The sequence below is a fragment of the Barbatula barbatula genome (assembly GCF_947034865.1).
Source record: "Barbatula barbatula genome assembly, chromosome: 22".
In the NCBI taxonomy this organism is placed as follows: Eukaryota; Metazoa; Chordata; class Actinopteri; order Cypriniformes; family Nemacheilidae; genus Barbatula; species Barbatula barbatula.
This window is the reverse complement of record NC_136785.1, coordinates 5,528,320-5,547,963: the sequence shown is the minus strand read 5'-3', so window position 1 is coordinate 5,547,963 and position 19,644 is coordinate 5,528,320. Positions and strand designations below refer to the sequence as shown.

Below are 19,644 nucleotides of genomic sequence, written 5' to 3'. Positions count from 1 at the left end.
TGTTTTGTTGTTGTAAGATTGCAGACTTTAAATTGATATTCATGGAAAGTAATCAACGGTCTGCCACCACATTGGTTCTCTCTGCAGATGTTCGGAAATGGTGATACTGCTGCGTTGGATGGTCGATGATCATGTGTTTCACCAGTGAGCAATTTAGTTTTATCAAATAAACCTCCGAACTGTCTTTGGTTTATTGACTCAAAGTGTTGCTATTGTTCTCATGCCTTGCTGCGTGATTTTCAACTCTTTTCAATTTGCCATTAAAAAAGTAGAAGTGGCTATTGGCATCTGAAGTTTGATCCTCTTTTTCTATATTCTTTTGAATAACTTGTGTAAAACTCTGAAATTTAATCAGATAGGATGCCTGCAGTGATCTCTGCATTTTTGGGGTTGTTATTGGTTGCAAAGTTGTTGGGAAAAATGATCGTGGAGTGGTCTTATATGAGATCATTTGTGCCATCTTCTCCCGGCATCTTTTCAACCCTGATGTGGTGCGATGAATTAGTCCAAAGCAACCATCTTCATCTGTAAACAGCATCTCATCTGCTTCTGGTGATTGAAGGATTTCTGTCACTTCAGTGCACTCTGTTTTATTTCTGGTGTCTGTCACTGTTGGCATAATTTCTGTCATATTTATTGATGTCCATTCTGGAATGTTATCCTTTTTTACTTGTGAGCTCTCTGAATCATTTGTCCGTTCTGTTTCAGGAAGGTCAAGTGTCATTTCTGGTCCTGCCAGTGTGATTCTGTTGATGTATTCACTTGAAGTTGTCACTGGGTTATTTGGAGGTTCTGGCGTTGATATGAAGATTTCTGTTGTACATTCAGTTTCAGAAGGCTCTGTTGTTATTTCTATCCCATGATCTGGCAATGTGACAATATGTTCGTATTGTCTTAGGGTCGATGATGTTACTGATTTATCTGTACGTTTTGGTTCGCTATGTTCTGATGTTAAATCAACAGATTCTGTCTTGCTCTCTTTAGTTTCTTTCTCCACAGGTCTTATATATTCTGGTGTGGAAATCTCAATTTCTGTTGTACATTCAGTTTCAGCTAATTCTGTTGTTGTTCCTGTAACATGATCGATGACCATAGGTTCATGTTCTCTTAAAGATGTTGGTGTTACTGGGTCATTCTTGTTTTTCTGTTTAATATTTTCTGAAGTAAATTGAACATTCTCTTTGTGTGTGGTAGTTTCTCTCTCCACAGGTCTTATATCATCTTGTGTTGATGTCTCAATTTCTGTTGTACATTCAGTTTCATCGAAACCTGTTGTTGTTCCTATCACATGATCGATAGCCGTAGGTTCTTGTTCTTCTGAAGATGTTGGTGTTACTAGTTTATTTATGTCTTTATGTTCGATATGTTCTTGTTCTTCTGAAGATGTTGGTGTTACTAGTTTATTTATGTCTTTATGTTCGATATGTTCTTGTTCTTCTGAAGATGTTGGTGTTACTAGTTTATTTATGTCTTTATGTTCGATATGTTCTTGTTCTTCTGAAGATGTTGGTGTTACTAGTTTATTTATGTCTTTATGTTCGATATGTTCTAAAGTTAAATGAACAGGTTTTGACTTGATGTCTTTGTGTGTCGTAGTTTCTCTCTCCACAGGTCTTATATCCTCTTGTGTTGATGTCTCAATTTCTGTTGTGCAATCAGTTTCATCGAATCCTGTTGTTGTTCCTGTAACATGATCGATAGCTGTAGGTTCACGTTTTTCTGAAGATGTTGGTATTAATAGTTTATGTATGTCTTTATGTTCAATATTTTCTGAAGTAAATTTAACATTGTGTTTGTGTGTGGTAGATTCTCTCTCCACAGGTCTTATATTTTCTGGTGTTGATGTCTCAATTTCTGTTGTACATTCAGTTTCAGCGAATCCTGTTGTTGTTCCTATCACATGATCGATAGCTGCAGGTTCATGTTCTCCTGAAGATGTTGGTGTTACTAGTTTATTTATGTCTTTGTGTTCAATATGTTCTAAAGTTAAATCAACAGGTTCTGTCTGGATGTCTTTGTTTGTGGTAGTTTCTCTCTTTACAGATTTAATATCTTCTAGTGTTGATATCTCAATTTCTGTTGTACATTTAGTTTCAGCAAGTTCTGTAGTTATCCCTATGACATGATCAAGGACTGTAGGTTCATCTTCTCTTCTTGTTATTGCTTCACTTATGTCTGTATGTCCAATGTGTGCTGAAGTTAAATCAGCAGCTTCTGACTTCCTCTCTTTGTATGTTTCTGTTGATATCACTATTTCTGTTGTGCATACAGTTTCAGTAGGCTGTGTTGAGATCTCTATCCCATGTCCTCTCATTGTGTCATCATGTTCATATTGTTTATTAGACATATCTTTTAATGATTCATTGGTGTTTTCTTGTTCAGGATTTTCTGAAGCTCTTATTTCCCTTCTTAGTTTTTTACTAATCCTCTGTTTTTCACCATCTCTCATGATTTCATGGATCGCTCCCACTTTTGGCTTGTTTTGTTTCTTGTTATCTGTGATGTCAGACACTGAAGTGAACTTGTCAATACCTGGTTTGAGTTTGTCAACCATGACGACCAATGATGGGCTCATTTTGCTGTTGTAAGCATCTGGTGAGGTTTCGTTGCTGAGATATTTTACTGAATTGTGTGCTTTGATCTCGCCTGCCGTCAACAGCTTTGCACGTGTAGTCTGGATTTCAGTATTTAGTGCCGCATTGGTTCCAGGCTGTGATCTCCAGCTTACAGTGAAATACTTTTTGTCAATTTGTGTGTTTGTTTTCCATATGTTTCTTCTTTTTACTAATACTTTGTTTCTATGTGTTGAGTCAGGTTGAGAGTGTGTGTCGTCACTTGGGGCGATACTTAAGATCTCACCTGTGTCCTCACCATCTGAATTATCTTGTAATGCGGCTGTGTTTTCTTGCGGGTTGGATCTAAAGATATGTTTTTCTTGAGAAAGTCCCTTTCTTAGTAAATGCAATAAAATTTCTCTATGGGTAACAACATCATTACTGAAATTGGATCCATTTTCCAAAGTACTCTCCAGTAACTCATTCACTTCTGCTCTTTTGTGCTGTTGAGAATATCTTGTAGCCTTGTGAATGGGACTGATGGCTGAACCTTGTCTGTTCATCTTTTGATAAGAAAATATCCTCATCCATGCGGCAGATGGGAGAGTAGTCCTTAACATCTTGCCTAACGTTGACACCTGTTTCCACAAACAGCTCTCACAGGAATCTTTAAAAGCATCCACTGGCAGCACATCTGTGGATTGACCTGCATGATAGTCAGTCTTACATTTAATGTGTTTTTTCTTTAACCACTTGTCCAATTTTGTCATGCTTGTTCTTTTGCCAGTGTTAAGACAGTGATGTTTCAAAAACGTTGTGCCTTGTTCAGTTGAATGCATTTTCCGTTTTAGCAAGGTTCTTATAATCTATAAGAAAGATGAATATAGAGATAGATATACAGTAAGATTTAGTTTTTATGGTATGCTCACACACACAAACGCATGCACACACAGACGTTCATACTTAACAAATAGTAATTCTGCATTACATTTCTTTGGATAAAATATTTGAAAATATAATGTATATGAACACTTATTATATATTCCATATATATGAGTTTCTTATTCATGTTCTTGTACTCTAAGACATATATTGAAAAATTGTTTCTTTTCATATTTTAAAAGCTGAAAAAAATATGTGCTTACCTTTGATGGTACAATTCCAAGAAATATTTGTTCTTTATAATGCCCCCTGTGAACCCACAAGCATGGCATATATTTAATCCAATGCACTACTGCAACACACATGCACTTTGTAAAATAGCATCTGCCATGTTTTCTGAGACTTGACTGAAATCGAGTCCAGTCCCCGCACAGTATTTCTTGACATGGCGTTTCATCAAGATCAGAAATCTGAAAGGTTTTCTTCAGGTGTAAAGACATAGGAGCTACGGTAAGCAGAGACAGTGGCAGCCACCATAACCTCATCACGCCATATGCTCAAACAACATTTCATTTACAGTTTTCGTTCTTCAGACAGAAGGACAGTTACACTTTTATCTTTGCTATTTTTTGGTCTTTAAGTTTTGCTATGTACATAAGATAAGACATTAACAGCTGGTGACTATAATAGTGTCCATCACCTGACTTGCATACAGTATTTTAATGTGGGAAGTTATCAAAGGCCAGACAATAACACTGCAAATGTTGAGCACTACAGAGCCTACAGCACTACAGAGGAACACATTAATTGTAACTACATCCTGTAAAATGCCCTAATTTCTATCACTTTTTGTTTGTTATTTATATTGGACATAAATAATGTATTTCCAGGATCCTTTAAATTCAGACATTCAACATGAAAAGAGAAAGATGGGAAACCAATTCATAACATAACCATTTCAGTGAAAGTTTTATTTTATATAGTTACATTTCATCTCCGTTTAATTATAATTTTATGTCTGTTTTGTTTGTGCCACTTCTCTTCTTAAAAACTGTTAACAATGTTAACATTTCTTTAAACAGCTGCTGGTACGATGGATTTAAGTGGACTCTGAGAGGTTTGGTGAACAAAGCAACTCCAGAAAGTACCTTGACCAGTTGCTTCAATGTCAACCTTTTCCACTTACATTTCTCTTGACGGTTTTTCACAACTGCGCCTTCAAAGATAAACCCATTCACGTTTACATGGTGGCACGCGATCCAATGGATGTAGCCTGTATCGTGCCAGTTGCCCATGTATCTATTTCACCTTAAGGTGAAACACACCACTTAAAATATATATGGTTGTTGGGGAGAGTCTTGAGTTGACTTGACATGGGGGTGAGGGCATCAGTAGATATTTAACAACCTGTCAGGATGAAAAAAACAGCAACAGCAGAACCAATAAGTGTGAATAAAAAAATGTAGGCGACTTCACATGTCACTGCAGCTGTCAAAGAACACCTGTTTTAGGATCTCTCTCATTTATGCGGAGCCAGTTTTATTGTTCAGTTAGAGTATTTGCAGACATATGGTAAAATAGAAAATAATTTATTTTAAAATATATTAAATTAATAGGGATACCAAAGCTTTCTTTTAATTTTTTTAATGCTCCAAGTCTGCTTTGAATTTAACTTTTACTATGGAAATTTCAGAGTAATTATGTGGTTGACTACAGTACAAACTGTTAACTGTACAGTTCATTCAGAAATAAGAATGTCATCCCTATTTACTCATCATGCACTCTCATAAGTTGTGCCTTCATGATTTTAATGTGTTAAACACAAAAGGAGATGAAAATGAGATGTTGTCAAAGGCAGAATCTAGATACTGACAACCTCATCTCCATTTCACTTTCATGGCATCAACATTCTTGTTGATTTCATAAAAATGATTTTGCATACTTTATTTAACTTTAAGATACACAGATATACATTGTTTTATGTGTTATAGCATAAATTGTGCTATTTCGAGACTCGAGAAAATCGAGAACACACTTTATGCTATTTATAGTTGACAAGCTCTTTAATTACTATTTATTGGTAATATATTTCCTAATCCCAGTGACAAACTTAATGGGTGACTAATAATAATGATTTATGGTTTCAGAAGGACAGCAGCACTATGTTTCTTTTATTAATGAAATATTTCCAGAAGTTCAAAACAAGATCTTACTGATGGAGATATATACCATGTCTTTACAGTCTTCAAGAGATCCAGTTCACATTAGTGATCTTAGTTCTTGATATGCCCAGAAAACTATGTGTGTTGACACAAAAGCGATATAAATAAATTTGTCTTCATTGCATCTACAGCAGTAATCCAAAATCTATCCCTTTTGAAATAGTCCTTCACACCTGTTCTGCTTTTCGTCAGCATGATTGGGTTGCCATATGGCACCCAACAAATTGCACATTGAAATATGGCTGAGCCAGTATAGTATCAGTCTACCTACTTTACAGAGGAAGCTGTTGAGCTTATGTGTCATGCACTTGTCTTCATATGATTCTTGTCACTTGACTTTTGCCATTTGCACTTGGCTTGCCGGTGGTAGCCACTTATAGGCTCTTTTTCTCATTCAAGCTACATAAGCTTTGGTTTGTGAAAAGCTTTTCTCGTCTGTTTTTGTTGTACACACTAAATGGCTCTGTGCTAGTATTTGTGCTAGTATAAGAACTTTGGCTTTAATCCTTTTTTTATCCATCTTTAATGTGTTTCAAAGTTATTGCCCATTTAATATTAAATCATAACTCTTGCAAGTAAATATTGTTAATATTTGCAAACCAGTCAAACAATTTAATCTAACAATTTTTGCACATTTATAAAACAATGTTTTGATAGCAAATTATATAAATGCTGGAGCATTGAACATCTGCTATGATCTGCTTCTTTGAATATTTTGTTATTGGTATTCTCTGCTATCTCTTTTTTTGGACTGAAAGGACTTGCAGACCATGTGACAGAATGTGTTCATCGTCATTTGCATCTCATAATACATTCTTGTGTGCAGATTATCTCAAGTCTCAAAAGCTCTGACCAAATTGGCGTCTTACCTGAGCCGAGCATGGAAATCTCACACGAAACCCCGCATGCACAGAGGTAAGAATGTTTCTCGAGTTGGACTGCACAGAAATAGACTAAATTGATTTTCACACAGTCTTGCTTGTCTTCTTCACTTTTATTGATACAATGATAAAATGTTGCAAAATTGCAACAATTGCATTTGAAATGTTGGTGATCCTAAAAAGAACTAATATTGTGTAAGATTGAAATTCAACTGCATTTAAGGGCCTAGGCTTTAATAGACCGTTTAAAATTCTTTTTACAAGGTTCAATCAAATGGGGTTTTGTTGCCTTCCAGACTGAGACCGATGGTGATTAAGGCACAAAAGAAAGAACGACCTTTCATTTTAAAGGTACCCTTTGATTTGCGATCAAAATCAAATAACACTTGAAGAAGAACAGAGAGAATCGTGGGCAGTGTGAGGACAAATAACAAAGAGAAACCCATGGAAATAATCAAAGCATACACTCAGTAATAGCCAGGAGGAGGTCAAAGAATGGAAGGCAATCTATGTCACAGATGGAGGTCACACCATCACTGATGGGGTCCCTTCATTTGACATACTTGTCTTCACTTCCTACTATGGTGCTTGAAAATATTTTTGGACCAATGATGATTCAGCATTGACCTTAAACTTAAGATGTTGAGATGAACTTCCCCTTCAGTCTTGAAATGATTCACAAACTTCAATGAATTTGTGCACATGATCATATTCACTTTTATCAGCTAATAAATTCTTTCTCTTTCAGGAAAAACGTACCAAAATTACTGATGACTCCTCTTGCACTAAGCATATGTCCGTTTCTCTAATGCTGCACCACCTGCACATCCATGCAAATCACAATTTAGTGTTCTATACTCATCAGCAGGCATACTCACAAAGCAATGGGTAACACCAACATAAAAACTAACATACTGAACCGGAGCAGCAGGAATATGCGAGCCTTCATCAGCAAAGAGAAGCTGGATGTGGAAGCCTTTATAGCAAAATACCCCGGGAAATATATGACGGACATGCTGCTGCCACATTCGGTAAAAATGTTCTGCTTCCGGCCTGATGTGCCAAGCCACCGTATCTTGATCTCTGAAAACACTGAGCTTCTTTGCAAGGAAGGCCAGTACATTTCACTCTTCGTTGAGGATGAAGAAAACCGAGAAGTGTGTATAAAGCATGTCCATCTGTGTATGCCTTTATTCTCTGCGACATCTATTATCATATATGATGTTTGATCAGTTTGACTGCATATACTGTATTTTGAAACTCAGTAATAATTGAAAGTAGAGTCTTATCACATATCTGAGCGTTTGTGTTCTAATAATACATAATATACTGTATCTGTATCAGTTTATCTTTTAAATGAGTAAACAACATCTTAACAATGAGGATCTTTGTATTTCATCTTCAAATAAACACTATAAAAGCAGCCAGAACATTACGTGACCATGAAAATACACAGTGTGACTTGACTCCTGATAGATTAAGTTGTACTGTCTTAAAGGGACAGTTCACCCCAAAATTTTAATTCTATCTTAATTTACCTTATCACCCTCAAGTTGTTCCAAACCTGTATACATTTCTTTGTTCTGATGAACACAGAGAAATATATTTGGAAGAATGCCTGTAACCAAACAGTTATTGGCCACCTTTAACAGCCATAGTAGGAAAATTTGCTTTATAAATTAGTTTGTTCTGTTTAACACAAAAGAAAATGTAGAATGGAAAGAAAACCATTCTGGGGCATTAAATGGTAGTCAATGGCGGCCAAGAACTGTTTGGTTACAAGTATTCTTCCAAATATCTTTGCCTGTGTTCATCAGAACAAAGAGATTTGAAACAACCTCAAGGATCAGTAAATGATGACAGAACTTTTTTATTTTTGGGTCTGTCCCTTCAAATCTTGTATTTCTATTAAATAACATTAACTGCAGCACAGCTGCACAGCTAAGGGAGTAAATGGCCAATTTTCATTCGTCAAGTCGCTTCTATGCAAAAGTGAACTACTGTCCAATAAACCACCTACTTTTATGATGACCTAAATTACAGTAGTCTTCATCCGAATTCACTGGAGACCTGTGTCATTTAGTCTACGTCTCCTGTACGACGTAGATAAAACATGCCATTCAGATAAAGGCTTAGTTAATAAGACTTTCTCTTAGTGGCAATTTAAAATAAGCCACTAAGAATTGGCATTATCATGTATTTGAATATCATCTACTTTCATAAAAACTTCTCCATATGCGTGAGATTGTAGCCCTAAATCTATCTGAGTTGCTTCACAAAGCAAATACTAAGGTCTTTGCATGACAGCAGAAAAACAGTACTTAGAGTGAATTTTATGTTTTATTGACAAACTTTGTTTGGTCGAAAAGATTCTTTAGTCCAAGACAACAGATGGGCGGTTTAACTACTCAGAAAGAGTGTAAATGATTTGTAATATAATTCATATGATATATTTACTTTAATAATATGAATGCACATTTCAAAAGCTCTGCCAGACACATAAGAGAAGCTGAAAATTCTTGACGTCAGACAACAAATATGTCTCTTTTTTTAAGATTTCAGGAAGACTGAGATCACAGCATGACCATGACTTGCACGACATCTCTCAGAATTTCAGGGTCACACACATTAAAAGAGAATCAAAGAGCGAGGCGGAGAGATACAGATAAGACACCATTGAATGACTGCAACAGAAAACAAGGTAAGACTAGAAAACATGTTTATATGTATGATTGTGTAGTCAAACATTTACATTTAAGTTATTTTTACATAAGTTTTTAATAACTTAAATATATTATACTGTATTAAAGGCGTTCACTGTTTAAAAAAAAAATTCCTCTCTGTTACACACATACAGATGCTTTTGCCGGTGTCCTTCTATGCGCTCTACATACTTAGTATGTGTCTAGGGTTTTTGTGTGTGGTGTTTGTGTGCCTCTGGAGTGGGACCTGGAGAGGAGGTTTTGCCTGGGATGGCTCTTTTTTGCAGTTTAACTGGCACCCTGTGCTGATGGTAACGAGTCTGGTGGTGCTGTACGGAAACGGTGAGGTCTCTTCCTGTAAAGTTAACTTAAATTAAACATAAATGAGAACTGTATTACATTAACTGGGCTATGTACAATAAACATCCAAGCATTTACGTTTCCCTAGTAAATCCGTTATAGAAAGCATCTCCCTACCAGTGTTCATGCTGAGCGCAACATTAGACAAGCATGGGTTATTCCGATCCCTGATTCATGAGACAGCCAACACAATTACGATATAATGACTGTACTGTGTGTGTCGTCTGTGTAACATTCAAAATCCTAATCTTAATCTCTTATTTTGAATAGTGCAATGAACCACTAGTATACTAATGTGTTATCACGTTACAAGAAAAAACACGATTAACCCTTTACTTCAATTACTATCCTGTCTTGTTTCTGTCTTTTAGCTGTACTACTGTACCGGGTTCCTTTCACCTGGAGCAGATGGTGGTGCAAGGTGGCCCATGCAGGATTACTGTTGGTGGCAATTATGCTCTCTTTGGTAGGCCTGAGTGCTGCTTTTGATTTTCACAGTGCCAACAACATCCCTCACCTGTATTCCCTACACAGTTGGACTGGGATCTCAACTGTGACCCTATTCATTTTCCAGGTGCAACACATAATGCTAACCAATAACTTTTCGTATTGGTAAAGATCTGTAGTACTGTAGTGCTACTCCATCAAATACAAATGTGCTGATGTTCTTTTTACTGTACCTTTGTTGTCTGAATGGATAGTGGTGTGTTGGTCTGGGTGCCTTTTTATTGCCCTGGAGCCCTATGACATTTAGAGCCTTTCTGAAACCTATTCACGCCTGGATGGGCATGGCCATATTTGTCTTGAGTCTAATCTCCAGCCTGTCAGGGATCAATCAGAAACTACTTCTTACATTGTGAGTGACATTGCAATTCTATTTGTTCATGCACGTTGGCCCTAATATATTCACTGCATTAGAGAATATATTCACTCTCTTTTTTTAATATTGATGGCAGATTTGTTCAGCTGTTCCAGACACTACTCTTTCTAATATATTGTGTCTCCGCAGAAATGGGAGAAATGGAAGCAATACAGAACCATACACTGCGTTGCCCACTGAAGCTGTGTTTGCAAACTCATTAGGTGTTTTGGTTCTTATTTTTGGGTTCGTGGTGCTAAAAATAATTCTCAATCAGGAATGGAAGAATCCAGAATTTGAGCAAGAAAGTAATAGGGTGAGTATGATCCAGTGTTAAAATACCACAATTTAAAAAAATAATAATAAGAAGAACTACATTTATATTGTAGCTCTTTATAAAGTTGAATTTTGTGTGGGGTCGGTGTATAAAATACTGAGCAGAGAAATGGTTGAAACGTTTTTTTCTTCTGTATCCGTAGCCTTTGTTGGCAGATGCAAGATGAAGACTGAAGCAAACAAGAGAAAAGAATACATTTACAGAATATTACAGTTAACATGCAAAACACTTTTAAATGACTGTGGAAGTTTTAAAGAAGGCTTTGGTTGGTATCACTAGTGTCTATTCAGCTATTTTCTTCTTTATTTCATCTTCAAATCCTATCAATGTTCGAACCTCTTGTGGTTAGAAAGAGAATCGCACTAAATAAAACTATACCTTTAGGTAATTTGTTTTTAACGTCATTGTTGTTATGTATTTATTTACCATTGTTTGAAGTATCATTTTGTTGAGAAAGACGCCGAACTGCTAAAAAGAAAAGTGGAGATGCCGGGGATTGAACCCGGGGCCTCATACATGCAAAGCATGCGCTCTACCACTGAGCTACATCCCCTTGTAAACAAATACGTGATTTTAACTGGCTTTATTATAAAAGGGTGTACGGATGTGTTTATACAATATTTCCGTTGTAAAAATTGCGCGTTCATAATCTAAACCATACCAAAACGTTATAGCCGACCTTCTATATGTAGGCTATACATGTTTAGTCTGCGCATATAACATAAAACATAGCTCCAGTGGCGTTGTAGCGCCACCAGCCGATTACGCTGTTAATCGATTACGACGCTGATTGGTTTACAATTCCACCGTATATGACAGTGGCCAATGAGATTCCTTTACGGTGATTTCCAACAAGAACAAATCAACATTGCGTCCTATGTCAGAAATCTTGTTGCATGTGGATGTGTGTGTACACACAGATGACGAACCACACACAACCGCGCGGATATGGGATGTTTAATAAACCGAAGACTACGAGAAAAGGCGATTTTTAGCATATTTCTATATCGTTTAAAAACATGTCAGCCTTTGTGGTAAGCGACAGTTGAAACGTGCAATGCTATGAGTGTTGTGTTAGCTTGCTAAAGTTGTTAGCTTGCTTAGGTACAAAGCCTTTATAACTTTTTAGATCAATGTGATTTATTGCGATTCATATTCAAGATGTTCGTTATAAACCAAACATTATGTCATAATGACCTATTTTATAAGGTTGTGGTTGAAATGTATATACTTTGTTAGTGGTGTGTCAGATGTCCTATGCTCATCTAAATATACGTAATTCAGTTGCATTCATGACTATAACTTTATCTTATTTGACTATATGAAATGGGTTGGTAGAATGGTTTATTACATTTTTAATCTGTTTTTTATTGTTGACAAACTCGCCGCCCATGGGCCAAGTTTCGTTGGTTTTATGTGGCAATACTGCTATTTACCACAAGGGGCTCTTAAAGAGAACTTACGTATTAAAACAATCTGAAAGGGTAAAATATCTGAGGTTTACTTGAGCTAACATATTGTGCCAAAACCAAGGCAATTTATAGAGTTCCTGTAATATTTAAATAAGGAATATGTGTTTTTTCACGTTTGTAGTTTGGTTGCATATTCATTCATGTCTTTTATGCACTTATTTTCAAGGCCCATCCTTCAGTCCGTGTTAGGGAAACGGAGCTCACATACGCACCTGTATTGTGTCAGGATGAGAAGTGTTCAGAGCAAGAGAAAGGAGTGCACATGCACTGCCCACTGTGCTCTGTGACGGAGTCTTACCAAGATCCTGTAATCCTTCGAGCTCACTTTCGCATTAAACATGTGGACAAAGGCATTGACTTTGCAGGTGATGCATATTGAGGATGTAGACTCATATAGATGATGTGTATAGTTATTTTTAATGCTTCTAACAAAACATCTTTTTATGAGTAGGATTGATGGTGCTACGCTGCTGTAATCACTGTGAGATTGTAGGCACAATTAAAGGAGAAAAGAGGTTCAAGGGTGCCCACTGGCACTGCTATCGCTGTAGAAATGGTTTCAACAGAAGGGATGAGGCCATCAAACACTTTAAGACACATTTCCGAAATCCTCACACCACGTTCCAGATCCAAGTCACACAGGTTGATAACACTGCATTCGTTTTTTTAATTACATTTGGTTTTTTTTCTCAAATACTTATCCTCATCAATATGTTGTAAATTCTCTCATTTTTTGCATGTTTGTTCACCCAGAACGTGAACTGCCGACAGTATTATGGTGAAAGTTCAGAGGCTCGTGCTAAAGCATATGAAGGGTTAGCAGTGAGTCTTGGACCAGATGGTGCTAGCATTGGATCCATCTTAACCCAGCCCATCCTTAACACTGGCACTGAAACCCTTTTGACTGTGGAGCCAAAGGTGAACAAAGCTTTTACGTTATACGTTAGCAAGCATGAGTTTCTGCTGAGCTTTACGTTTTAACTTTGAACTAATTCTTGACTGCTCCTTTACGTTTGAAGGAAGACTGTGAGAGAACTGGAATCCCATTGGGGGCTGAGGAGGAGGTTGGCTCTTCCCACAATTCTGATGGGACACAGACCCTTGTTCTAATGGATGCTGATGGACAGGGAAGCAGTGTGATCTTTGACACAGCTACTGGAATACTTACGGAACAGGTACCAAGTATGAACTCCACAACGTGTAGCATTACTATTTCTAAAATACTGGCTAGTTGTTTTATGTGATAACATTCAAGTTATGCAGTTCTCCTGGACGGTATGTCTTATATCTTTGTCATTGTGATTTTAGGAGGTAGAGGGTTTGGAGCAGAGCCTGCTACAAAAACGACTCCTCGATCTTCACCAGCAGATAGACGCAATACGTCAGGAAAAGGAGAGTACGGAGAAGACATTACGCGGTGAGATCAAGCAGCTTAAAGAACAGGTATGCTCTTTGACAGGAACATAAAATGACATTAGACACAAGAGTTAATTTGGCACGAGCCTTAAGAAGAATATATGTCCACTAGTTCTCTTTGTACAATTCTCTGTTTGATTTATATCTTATTAGATTGCAAGCCTTGTGCAGTCTAATGTAAGGATGTTTGAGGAACTGCAAGCATATCAATGTCCGGACCACAGCCAGCAAAAAATAGCAAAGCTTGTAAGTATTCTGGATGTATATGTCATATGTGTTCTTTGCAAAGGAAATGTATTGTTTAACTCATTGTGCTGTTTAACGACGCACTTAACTCCACATGGTTCCAGAAGATGGCTGCTTTAGTAATGAATGTAATTATTAGTCTATGTGGATGAAAAGCCTTTGCAACACACCAACCACTAATTTACAATGTGCCTCCGTACCACTGTAATTAGATTGCTGAATATTTGCTAATTATTATTCCTCTCTCTGAACAGTATTATTATATGCCCAGCATAATAATAAGGAAAGTTATATCGTCAAAAAGATCTCAACGTACGTTTGGTAACTCAGGGTTGGCTTTATGAAAAAAATACATTAAATGCAGTGAGCTTGGGTTATTTTGTTCTGTTTTTATTTTGCATTAGATGGAAAGCCTTGAAGCTCAGCACAAGGAACTACTGCAGGCACAGCTTGCCTCACTCAGGAGAGAGATCTTGTTGGGGACAGATCACATGCCAATCAATGGCCACAAGGTGGCGCTGGAGCTCAGTGTGGATGCAGAGGAGCAACAGGCAAAAGCAATCAGTGGCTCTGAAACGGAACTAGAGGATTTACAACTACAAACCGTGCAACAAGAGGAATTGAAATCCTCAGAGCTGGAACTTTTGCCTGCAGAAACAATGCCTTGTTTGGAGAGCCCCAGCTTGGACATGGATTTGCCAAACACTGCACTGAACAGCATGGAGTGCTGCTCAAAACAAGAAGTGTCATTGTCTCCTGTGTTGTCTAAGAAACGCAGTTTGGTGGGTGACACAGAAGGGACTGTAGAAACAAAAGTACAGAGAGTCTGCTGAGATTGGCTGCCTTCATTCCTTTTTTCATAGTGCTGTTATGAATTAATGTTACACTTGCCATGCATCTGCAGATCATATATGATCTTTTCATAATCATGTTTTGGTCATAAATACATTTTTAGATACAGTACTTGATTTGGCCTTACCAGGGGTGGGCAGAAGAACATATAGGTGTGCTTGAATTTTTACATTTATAGAATCCAATATTTTTAAAAACGATCTTATCCATGCCTATTTTATGTTATTGTTGTTACATGCAGATGTGATCTGAGATCTCACATTTACACTGTATTATACTCATCTCATTGATATCTATGTTGGATGTGAAGAATGAGTTATATAAACATTAACAGAGATGTTAATGGTCACAAAGTAATAAGCAAAATGGAACAAAAATGAATTGTTGTATAGTGATTTCTAGCATTTCTATCATTTAATTTTAAATTGTTTTCTGGATCAGTAAATCATTTGTTAGTTATTTTTGTGGAGGATGGGTAGAGATTTTTTAATTTATGTAAGCATACAAAAAATATTATTTTGATAGACAATAATAAACATTCTTTAGTTGTTTGCTAAAATTCCCATGAACCAGTCAAGACATTTACCAGCAGCAGCGTACATTTCTCACTCTCGTCCGCGTGGCGGCAGTAGAGATCCTGCTTGACGTCCTCAATTAAAACCGAACGGAGAGGGAGGAGGAGAAGATACTCCAATAGGCTGCGATAACAGTATAAGTTACCCCTTTTCCAAATAAAAAAATCGGAAGAACAGCAGATCATATTTCTGTAGTTACTGCAGAATCAATAGCAATACTTCTAGCGCTTCAATGGATAGATGAAAACCAACCGACACAGTCAGCAGATGTAGTCTACAGATTCCCTGTCAGCACTAAACCGTTTGTCAACTGCAACATCTTTAGCAAGACAAGATATGCTATACGAAGTAATAAGAAAGTATCTTTATAATAAGAGAGTACAGGCATTGAGTGCTATATTAAGTAAATCATAAGTAAAGGCGTTAATAGTGAATGCAATAAATAAATTATGGCAGAAGGAATGACACGAAGGAACAAATGCGCTTTTTATGCATACAAGAAAACGTTGGTTCAGAGAAGAGAGGGGATGTTTTAATTAGTGTTTATATACAAACATGGAAATTGTGATAAATGTGGATTGTGCTTTTAAAATGTGAAGCTTTTAAAATAGCAAGGTTCAGTTACATAAAGCATTAAAACGATAAACGAATTATCACTCCAGATTCTGTAAGGCGACTAATCAAGCGAGAATAATTTATTTATTCAAAGGAAAATTGATTGATAAACAGGATTTAGAATATCTAGTTATTTCCTATCTTTTCTTTAGTTTCTGAATTTCCTTTCCATAAAGCGATCCACACTCCTTTCCGGTAGGTGGCGGGACTGCACGTTTCAAGTTGGTTAGCCAGCAACCATTAAACCCTAGAAGAAGAAGACGCAGGCAGCTTCTTCTTCAGTCAACTGTTGTATCAAATTAAACTTCATTGTTTGATTTAGAGCTCGATCAACATATCAGTGAATGTAAGTAAACCCTGGGAGAACGTGTAAATAGCATTATCAAGTTCTATATGAGTAATTTGTATTGTTGCTAGGTTTGCGAACTGACTCGCATGTGCAGTTGAATGGCTCGTCTGTTTACATTCTAGTCATAGATGATTTACCAACTAAGATTCCATATGTATTACGGTTATATGCAATTATATACTGTTGCCTTAGAAAAGTACAGTAGTTCACGTCGCAAGGATGGATTGTGTTTTGTTCTGGATGATAGGTGACACATGTCACAGTCAGCGCAGCCAGGCGCGATGCCGTCCGCTCCGGACTCCCCGTCACTCAGCGTGACCGTCAGCGGCAATGTGCAGAAATACAGCATCAAGAAGAAAAAGGTTTTAAATGCGGAGGAGACTGAGCTGTTTGAGCTCACACAGGCCGCGGGCATAGTTATCGATCAAGAAGTTTTCAAGTGAGTACTACATGTCACCAAATGTTTTTGCATTTAGTGTTTGCAAAGAATAGTGTTAATGTACGTTTCGGCTGTGATGGTGACACAACCACTTTTTGTTTGCTTTTGGCTGTGCACGAAGGTGGCAAATAACGCTAAAAATAAACATTTAAAGGTCACGTTTAATCGAATGAAAATGTCTAGATAATTGAAAGAGGGAGATTTCAAAAATGTGTGTTTTATGTAGGATTATAGTCGACTTGTTAAAGATGAACGTGGCTCCCCTGGCAGTCTATCAGACCCTTAAGTCGATGTGTGCAGGACAGAAGGTCTCTGAAACATCTGCTGGTGAGGCATCAATAGCATCTCAGACCACCACTGCACCTTCAGAATCTAGAGGTGAGTTCCATGGAGTTTTAGTTAGACCCAGCCATGGTATGCAACACAGCTTTTTGTATTAGGAAATTGGTGGCATTGTCAAGTGTGTTAGAAGAATGTATTTTCATCTCCATTGGCAAGAATAATACATTTTGTCTTTATGAGGTAAATTTATCCCTCAAAAATGTTTCATTTTTGTTCGATCAGTCTTGTTCATAAGTTTTAATGTCTTGAGCTAATTTATTTTGGTGTGTTTCGTTTAGTTAATTGGTCATGTATTAGTGAAACATTCTAAATCTATATAATGTTCACGAAGCAACTCATGGAATTATATTTGTCAAAAAGTGTGGGAACCCTGATTGTGATCTTAAACTTTATACTACAGTTTTCTGATTCTCTTCATCTTCTGCTGTTTCATCTGGTGCTTTGTGGAGTTATTTTTATAACTGTTATTGTAATCGATGTATGACTTCCTGTAGAAGAGGAGTGTGTGGTCTCTGTGAAGAGTGCTAAACCTGCAGCCCCTCCCTCTTCTGCGCCCCGCCCACCAAGGGGAGGGGCTAAGATTGTGGTCTACAGTGCTGGTGACACAAATGCTCCTGTCTCTCAAGGTTTTCCTGCATTCTTCCTCTCTTTTTTCACCCAAGTTGTCTCTTCACCCTCATGTTCAACCTTTTCAGCACATGTCTCCTTCCACATGTGCCAACTGTTTTCTAACTAATTCCTGCTGCGGTTTCATGACTTGTTGTGTCTCGTGGACTTTTTGAGCCTCATTCACCAATAGATGCTTGTCCGTCAGTTGTGACCAATGCATTGCGCTTCTAAACCAGCATCCTGCAAAACTGCCTGCCACCAACATTAAAAACCATGCATGTTAACTGTGTCAAAATCTTGAACATGGAACATCTGTGCCTTCACTTTTTGCCATTCCATCACTTAATATGTACACGGTATGCAACTGGTTTGCTGTTTGTTGCATTTTATAAAAGGTTTTTAATATTACATACCTTTCATGTCACAGCATATAAATGTATTTCTTCTTCTTTGTTTTTTTTTTCTTGTGTCTATTTGTGATTCAGTACGCAGTAAAACAAGTTCAGGGCAAGGAGAGAAAACGGCAAGAGATGGTTCTAGTCAACGGGTGCCACGCCAGGTTAGTGCCACCAGGGGGCAGAAGAGCGCCAAGAGCTCTGGCAGTAGCAGCTCATCTTCTCAGCTCACCTCCAACTGAAGTTCTGTTCATAAATGTTCACATGCATACTCCTTTGTTGTGTTAATGAGTAATCTTTTAGACTTTGGACCAACAATTTCACTGTAAATAAAAACATATTATTTTAGGTGTTCCCATTTGGTATGCCTTCGTTTTTGCTCGAAGAACACTTATTTTGTTTCAGATTTGCATCTGGAGAGATTATAGCTGAAGGCAATGTTTTGAATTTTGTATGCCATACTTTTAAGTAGTGTTGTTGCTAGAGCCCGTGAGATCAGAACTAAGGTTACCTCGATTCACCCCAAAACAATGGTATGTAGAATGCCAAACTTTCTAATTCTATGTTTATGTGCATACTTTGTTTTTTTAAAGAAACTCAAAAACTGTTCTTGTGTAATTATAAAATTTTTGACATTAGAAGGCAAGATGGCTAGTGCTACATTTTTTTGTAAGAATATTTCAATAAAAACAATATTTTTCCAGGTGAGGAATACTTCCTCAAAGCATTCCTCACCTGGAAAAATATTTTCTTTCAGTCCATTTTCAAGTTTCTCTGGCCAGTTGGATTTTCTTATTGAAAAATGATACATAAGTAGCCTACTTAAGTTACAACCACTGTAAGAACTATGACTGCTCACTTGATTCATTTTGACCAAAAGGAACTATTGATTAAAATTCTTCATATTTCATATGCACTTATAGAAGGTGATCTTCCTTCTATAAAAACCACAACATCTGTACTTTATATAAAAGAGAGAGGGATGGAGTTCAATGATAGTGCTTATGTTTTCGTACACTGCTTTTTCCTTACCGTTGGTAAACGAGCGAGGCCAAGGTCATCCTCTTTGCTTTTGAGACGCGTACAATAGTTAAAGAACGTCAGTAATGCACTGCTGGCATATGAAAGCAGTTTCTGAAGAAATAACTTCAGTTTCAAAGTGAAAGTATTAGCATTCCTTCTACAATTTTTTTACTAGAGATACGCATTGTGTTCGGAATATCTAAAAGACCTCAGATGTTCGAAAACATCGGCAGCCCACTATAAAAGCCTCAACTGTCCCTACTCCATGGCAGTTGAATGTAACGAGGCATGACAAAAAGTTCATATCGGTTTATTCCGTAATGTACATTGCTGCTGTGTTAAAGGCAGATAGTCTTTTGACTTTCAAGGTCGGTGAAATGTATTTATATAGGATACATTAGAGATGTTTCCTCGTTACAATATAAACACAAGTCAGCTAGCTAAAAAAATGCAGCTATGCAAACAGCAGCAGTAACAAACATAAAGATCATCTCCGAACAGGTTTCCAGACTC

At 37.2% G+C, this 19,644-nt stretch overlaps 3 protein-coding genes across 5 annotated transcripts; all 3 read left to right on the top strand.

Annotated features, from left to right (window-relative positions):
- The first annotated feature begins 9,165 nt into the window (after positions 1-9,165).
- Positions 9,166-11,201, top strand: LOC306911037 (lysosomal membrane ascorbate-dependent ferrireductase CYB561A3). Its single transcript, XM_079486057.1, has 6 exons — positions 9,166-9,241; positions 9,398-9,584; positions 9,974-10,176; positions 10,304-10,458; positions 10,612-10,777; positions 10,941-11,201. Exons 1-6 carry the CDS (start codon positions 9,221-9,223, stop codon positions 10,962-10,964), a joined length of 756 nt encoding a protein of 251 aa, XP_079342183.1. The 5' UTR covers positions 9,166-9,220; the 3' UTR covers positions 10,965-11,201.
- A 435-nt stretch (positions 11,202-11,636) lies between these two features.
- LOC306911695 (uncharacterized protein) lies at positions 11,637-15,544 on the top strand. 2 transcript variants are annotated; one of them, XM_079487236.1, is made up of 9 exons: positions 11,637-11,832; positions 12,437-12,635; positions 12,722-12,912; positions 13,024-13,188; positions 13,290-13,445; positions 13,579-13,713; positions 13,840-13,932; positions 14,187-14,244; positions 14,337-15,311. In XM_079487236.1, exons 1-9 carry the CDS (start codon positions 11,818-11,820, stop codon positions 14,348-14,350), a joined length of 1,026 nt encoding a protein of 341 aa, XP_079343362.1. In that variant the 5' UTR covers positions 11,637-11,817; the 3' UTR covers positions 14,351-15,311. The 2 variants fall into 2 exon arrangements, with proteins under 2 accessions (XP_079343362.1, XP_079343361.1); XM_079487235.1 differs by lacking the exon at positions 14,187-14,244 and having other exon boundaries at positions 14,337-15,544.
- A 628-nt stretch (positions 15,545-16,172) lies between these two features.
- mzt2b (mitotic spindle organizing protein 2B) lies at positions 16,173-18,868 on the top strand. 2 transcript variants are annotated; one of them, XM_079486776.1, is made up of 5 exons: positions 16,173-16,320; positions 16,571-16,762; positions 16,989-17,140; positions 17,599-17,730; positions 18,199-18,488. In XM_079486776.1, the coding sequence occupies exons 2-5, from the start codon at positions 16,578-16,580 to the stop codon at positions 18,348-18,350; spliced, it is 621 nt and encodes a 206-aa protein (XP_079342902.1). In that variant the 5' UTR covers positions 16,173-16,320; positions 16,571-16,577; the 3' UTR covers positions 18,351-18,488. The 2 variants fall into 2 exon arrangements, with proteins under 2 accessions (XP_079342902.1, XP_079342903.1); XM_079486777.1 differs by lacking the exon at positions 17,599-17,730 and having other exon boundaries at positions 16,210-16,320; positions 18,199-18,868.
- The last annotated feature ends 776 nt before the right edge of the window (positions 18,869-19,644 follow it).

Bases quoted from the DNA above. Each gene is read 5' to 3' on its own strand.
- LOC306911037 (XM_079486057.1), top strand. From the start codon at position 9,221: ATGACTGCAACAGAAAACAAG. The intron at 9,242-9,397 runs GTAAGACTAGAA...ACACACATACAG, and splicing joins TGACTGCAACAGAAAACAAG to ATGCTTTTGCCGGTGTCCTT. The intron at 9,585-9,973 runs GTGAGGTCTCTT...TCTGTCTTTTAG, and splicing joins GGTGGTGCTGTACGGAAACG to CTGTACTACTGTACCGGGTT.
- LOC306911695 (XM_079487235.1), top strand. The intron at 12,913-13,023 runs GTTGATAACACT...TTGTTCACCCAG, and splicing joins TCCAGATCCAAGTCACACAG to AACGTGAACTGCCGACAGTA. The intron at 13,446-13,578 runs GTACCAAGTATG...TTGTGATTTTAG, and splicing joins CTGGAATACTTACGGAACAG to GAGGTAGAGGGTTTGGAGCA.
- mzt2b (XM_079486776.1), top strand. From the start codon at position 16,578: ATGTCACAGTCAGCGCAGCCAGGCGCGATGCCGTCCGCTCCGGACTCC. The intron at 16,763-16,988 runs GTGAGTACTACA...TGTTTTATGTAG, and splicing joins ATCGATCAAGAAGTTTTCAA to GATTATAGTCGACTTGTTAA. The intron at 17,141-17,598 runs GTGAGTTCCATG...GACTTCCTGTAG, and splicing joins TGCACCTTCAGAATCTAGAG to AAGAGGAGTGTGTGGTCTCT.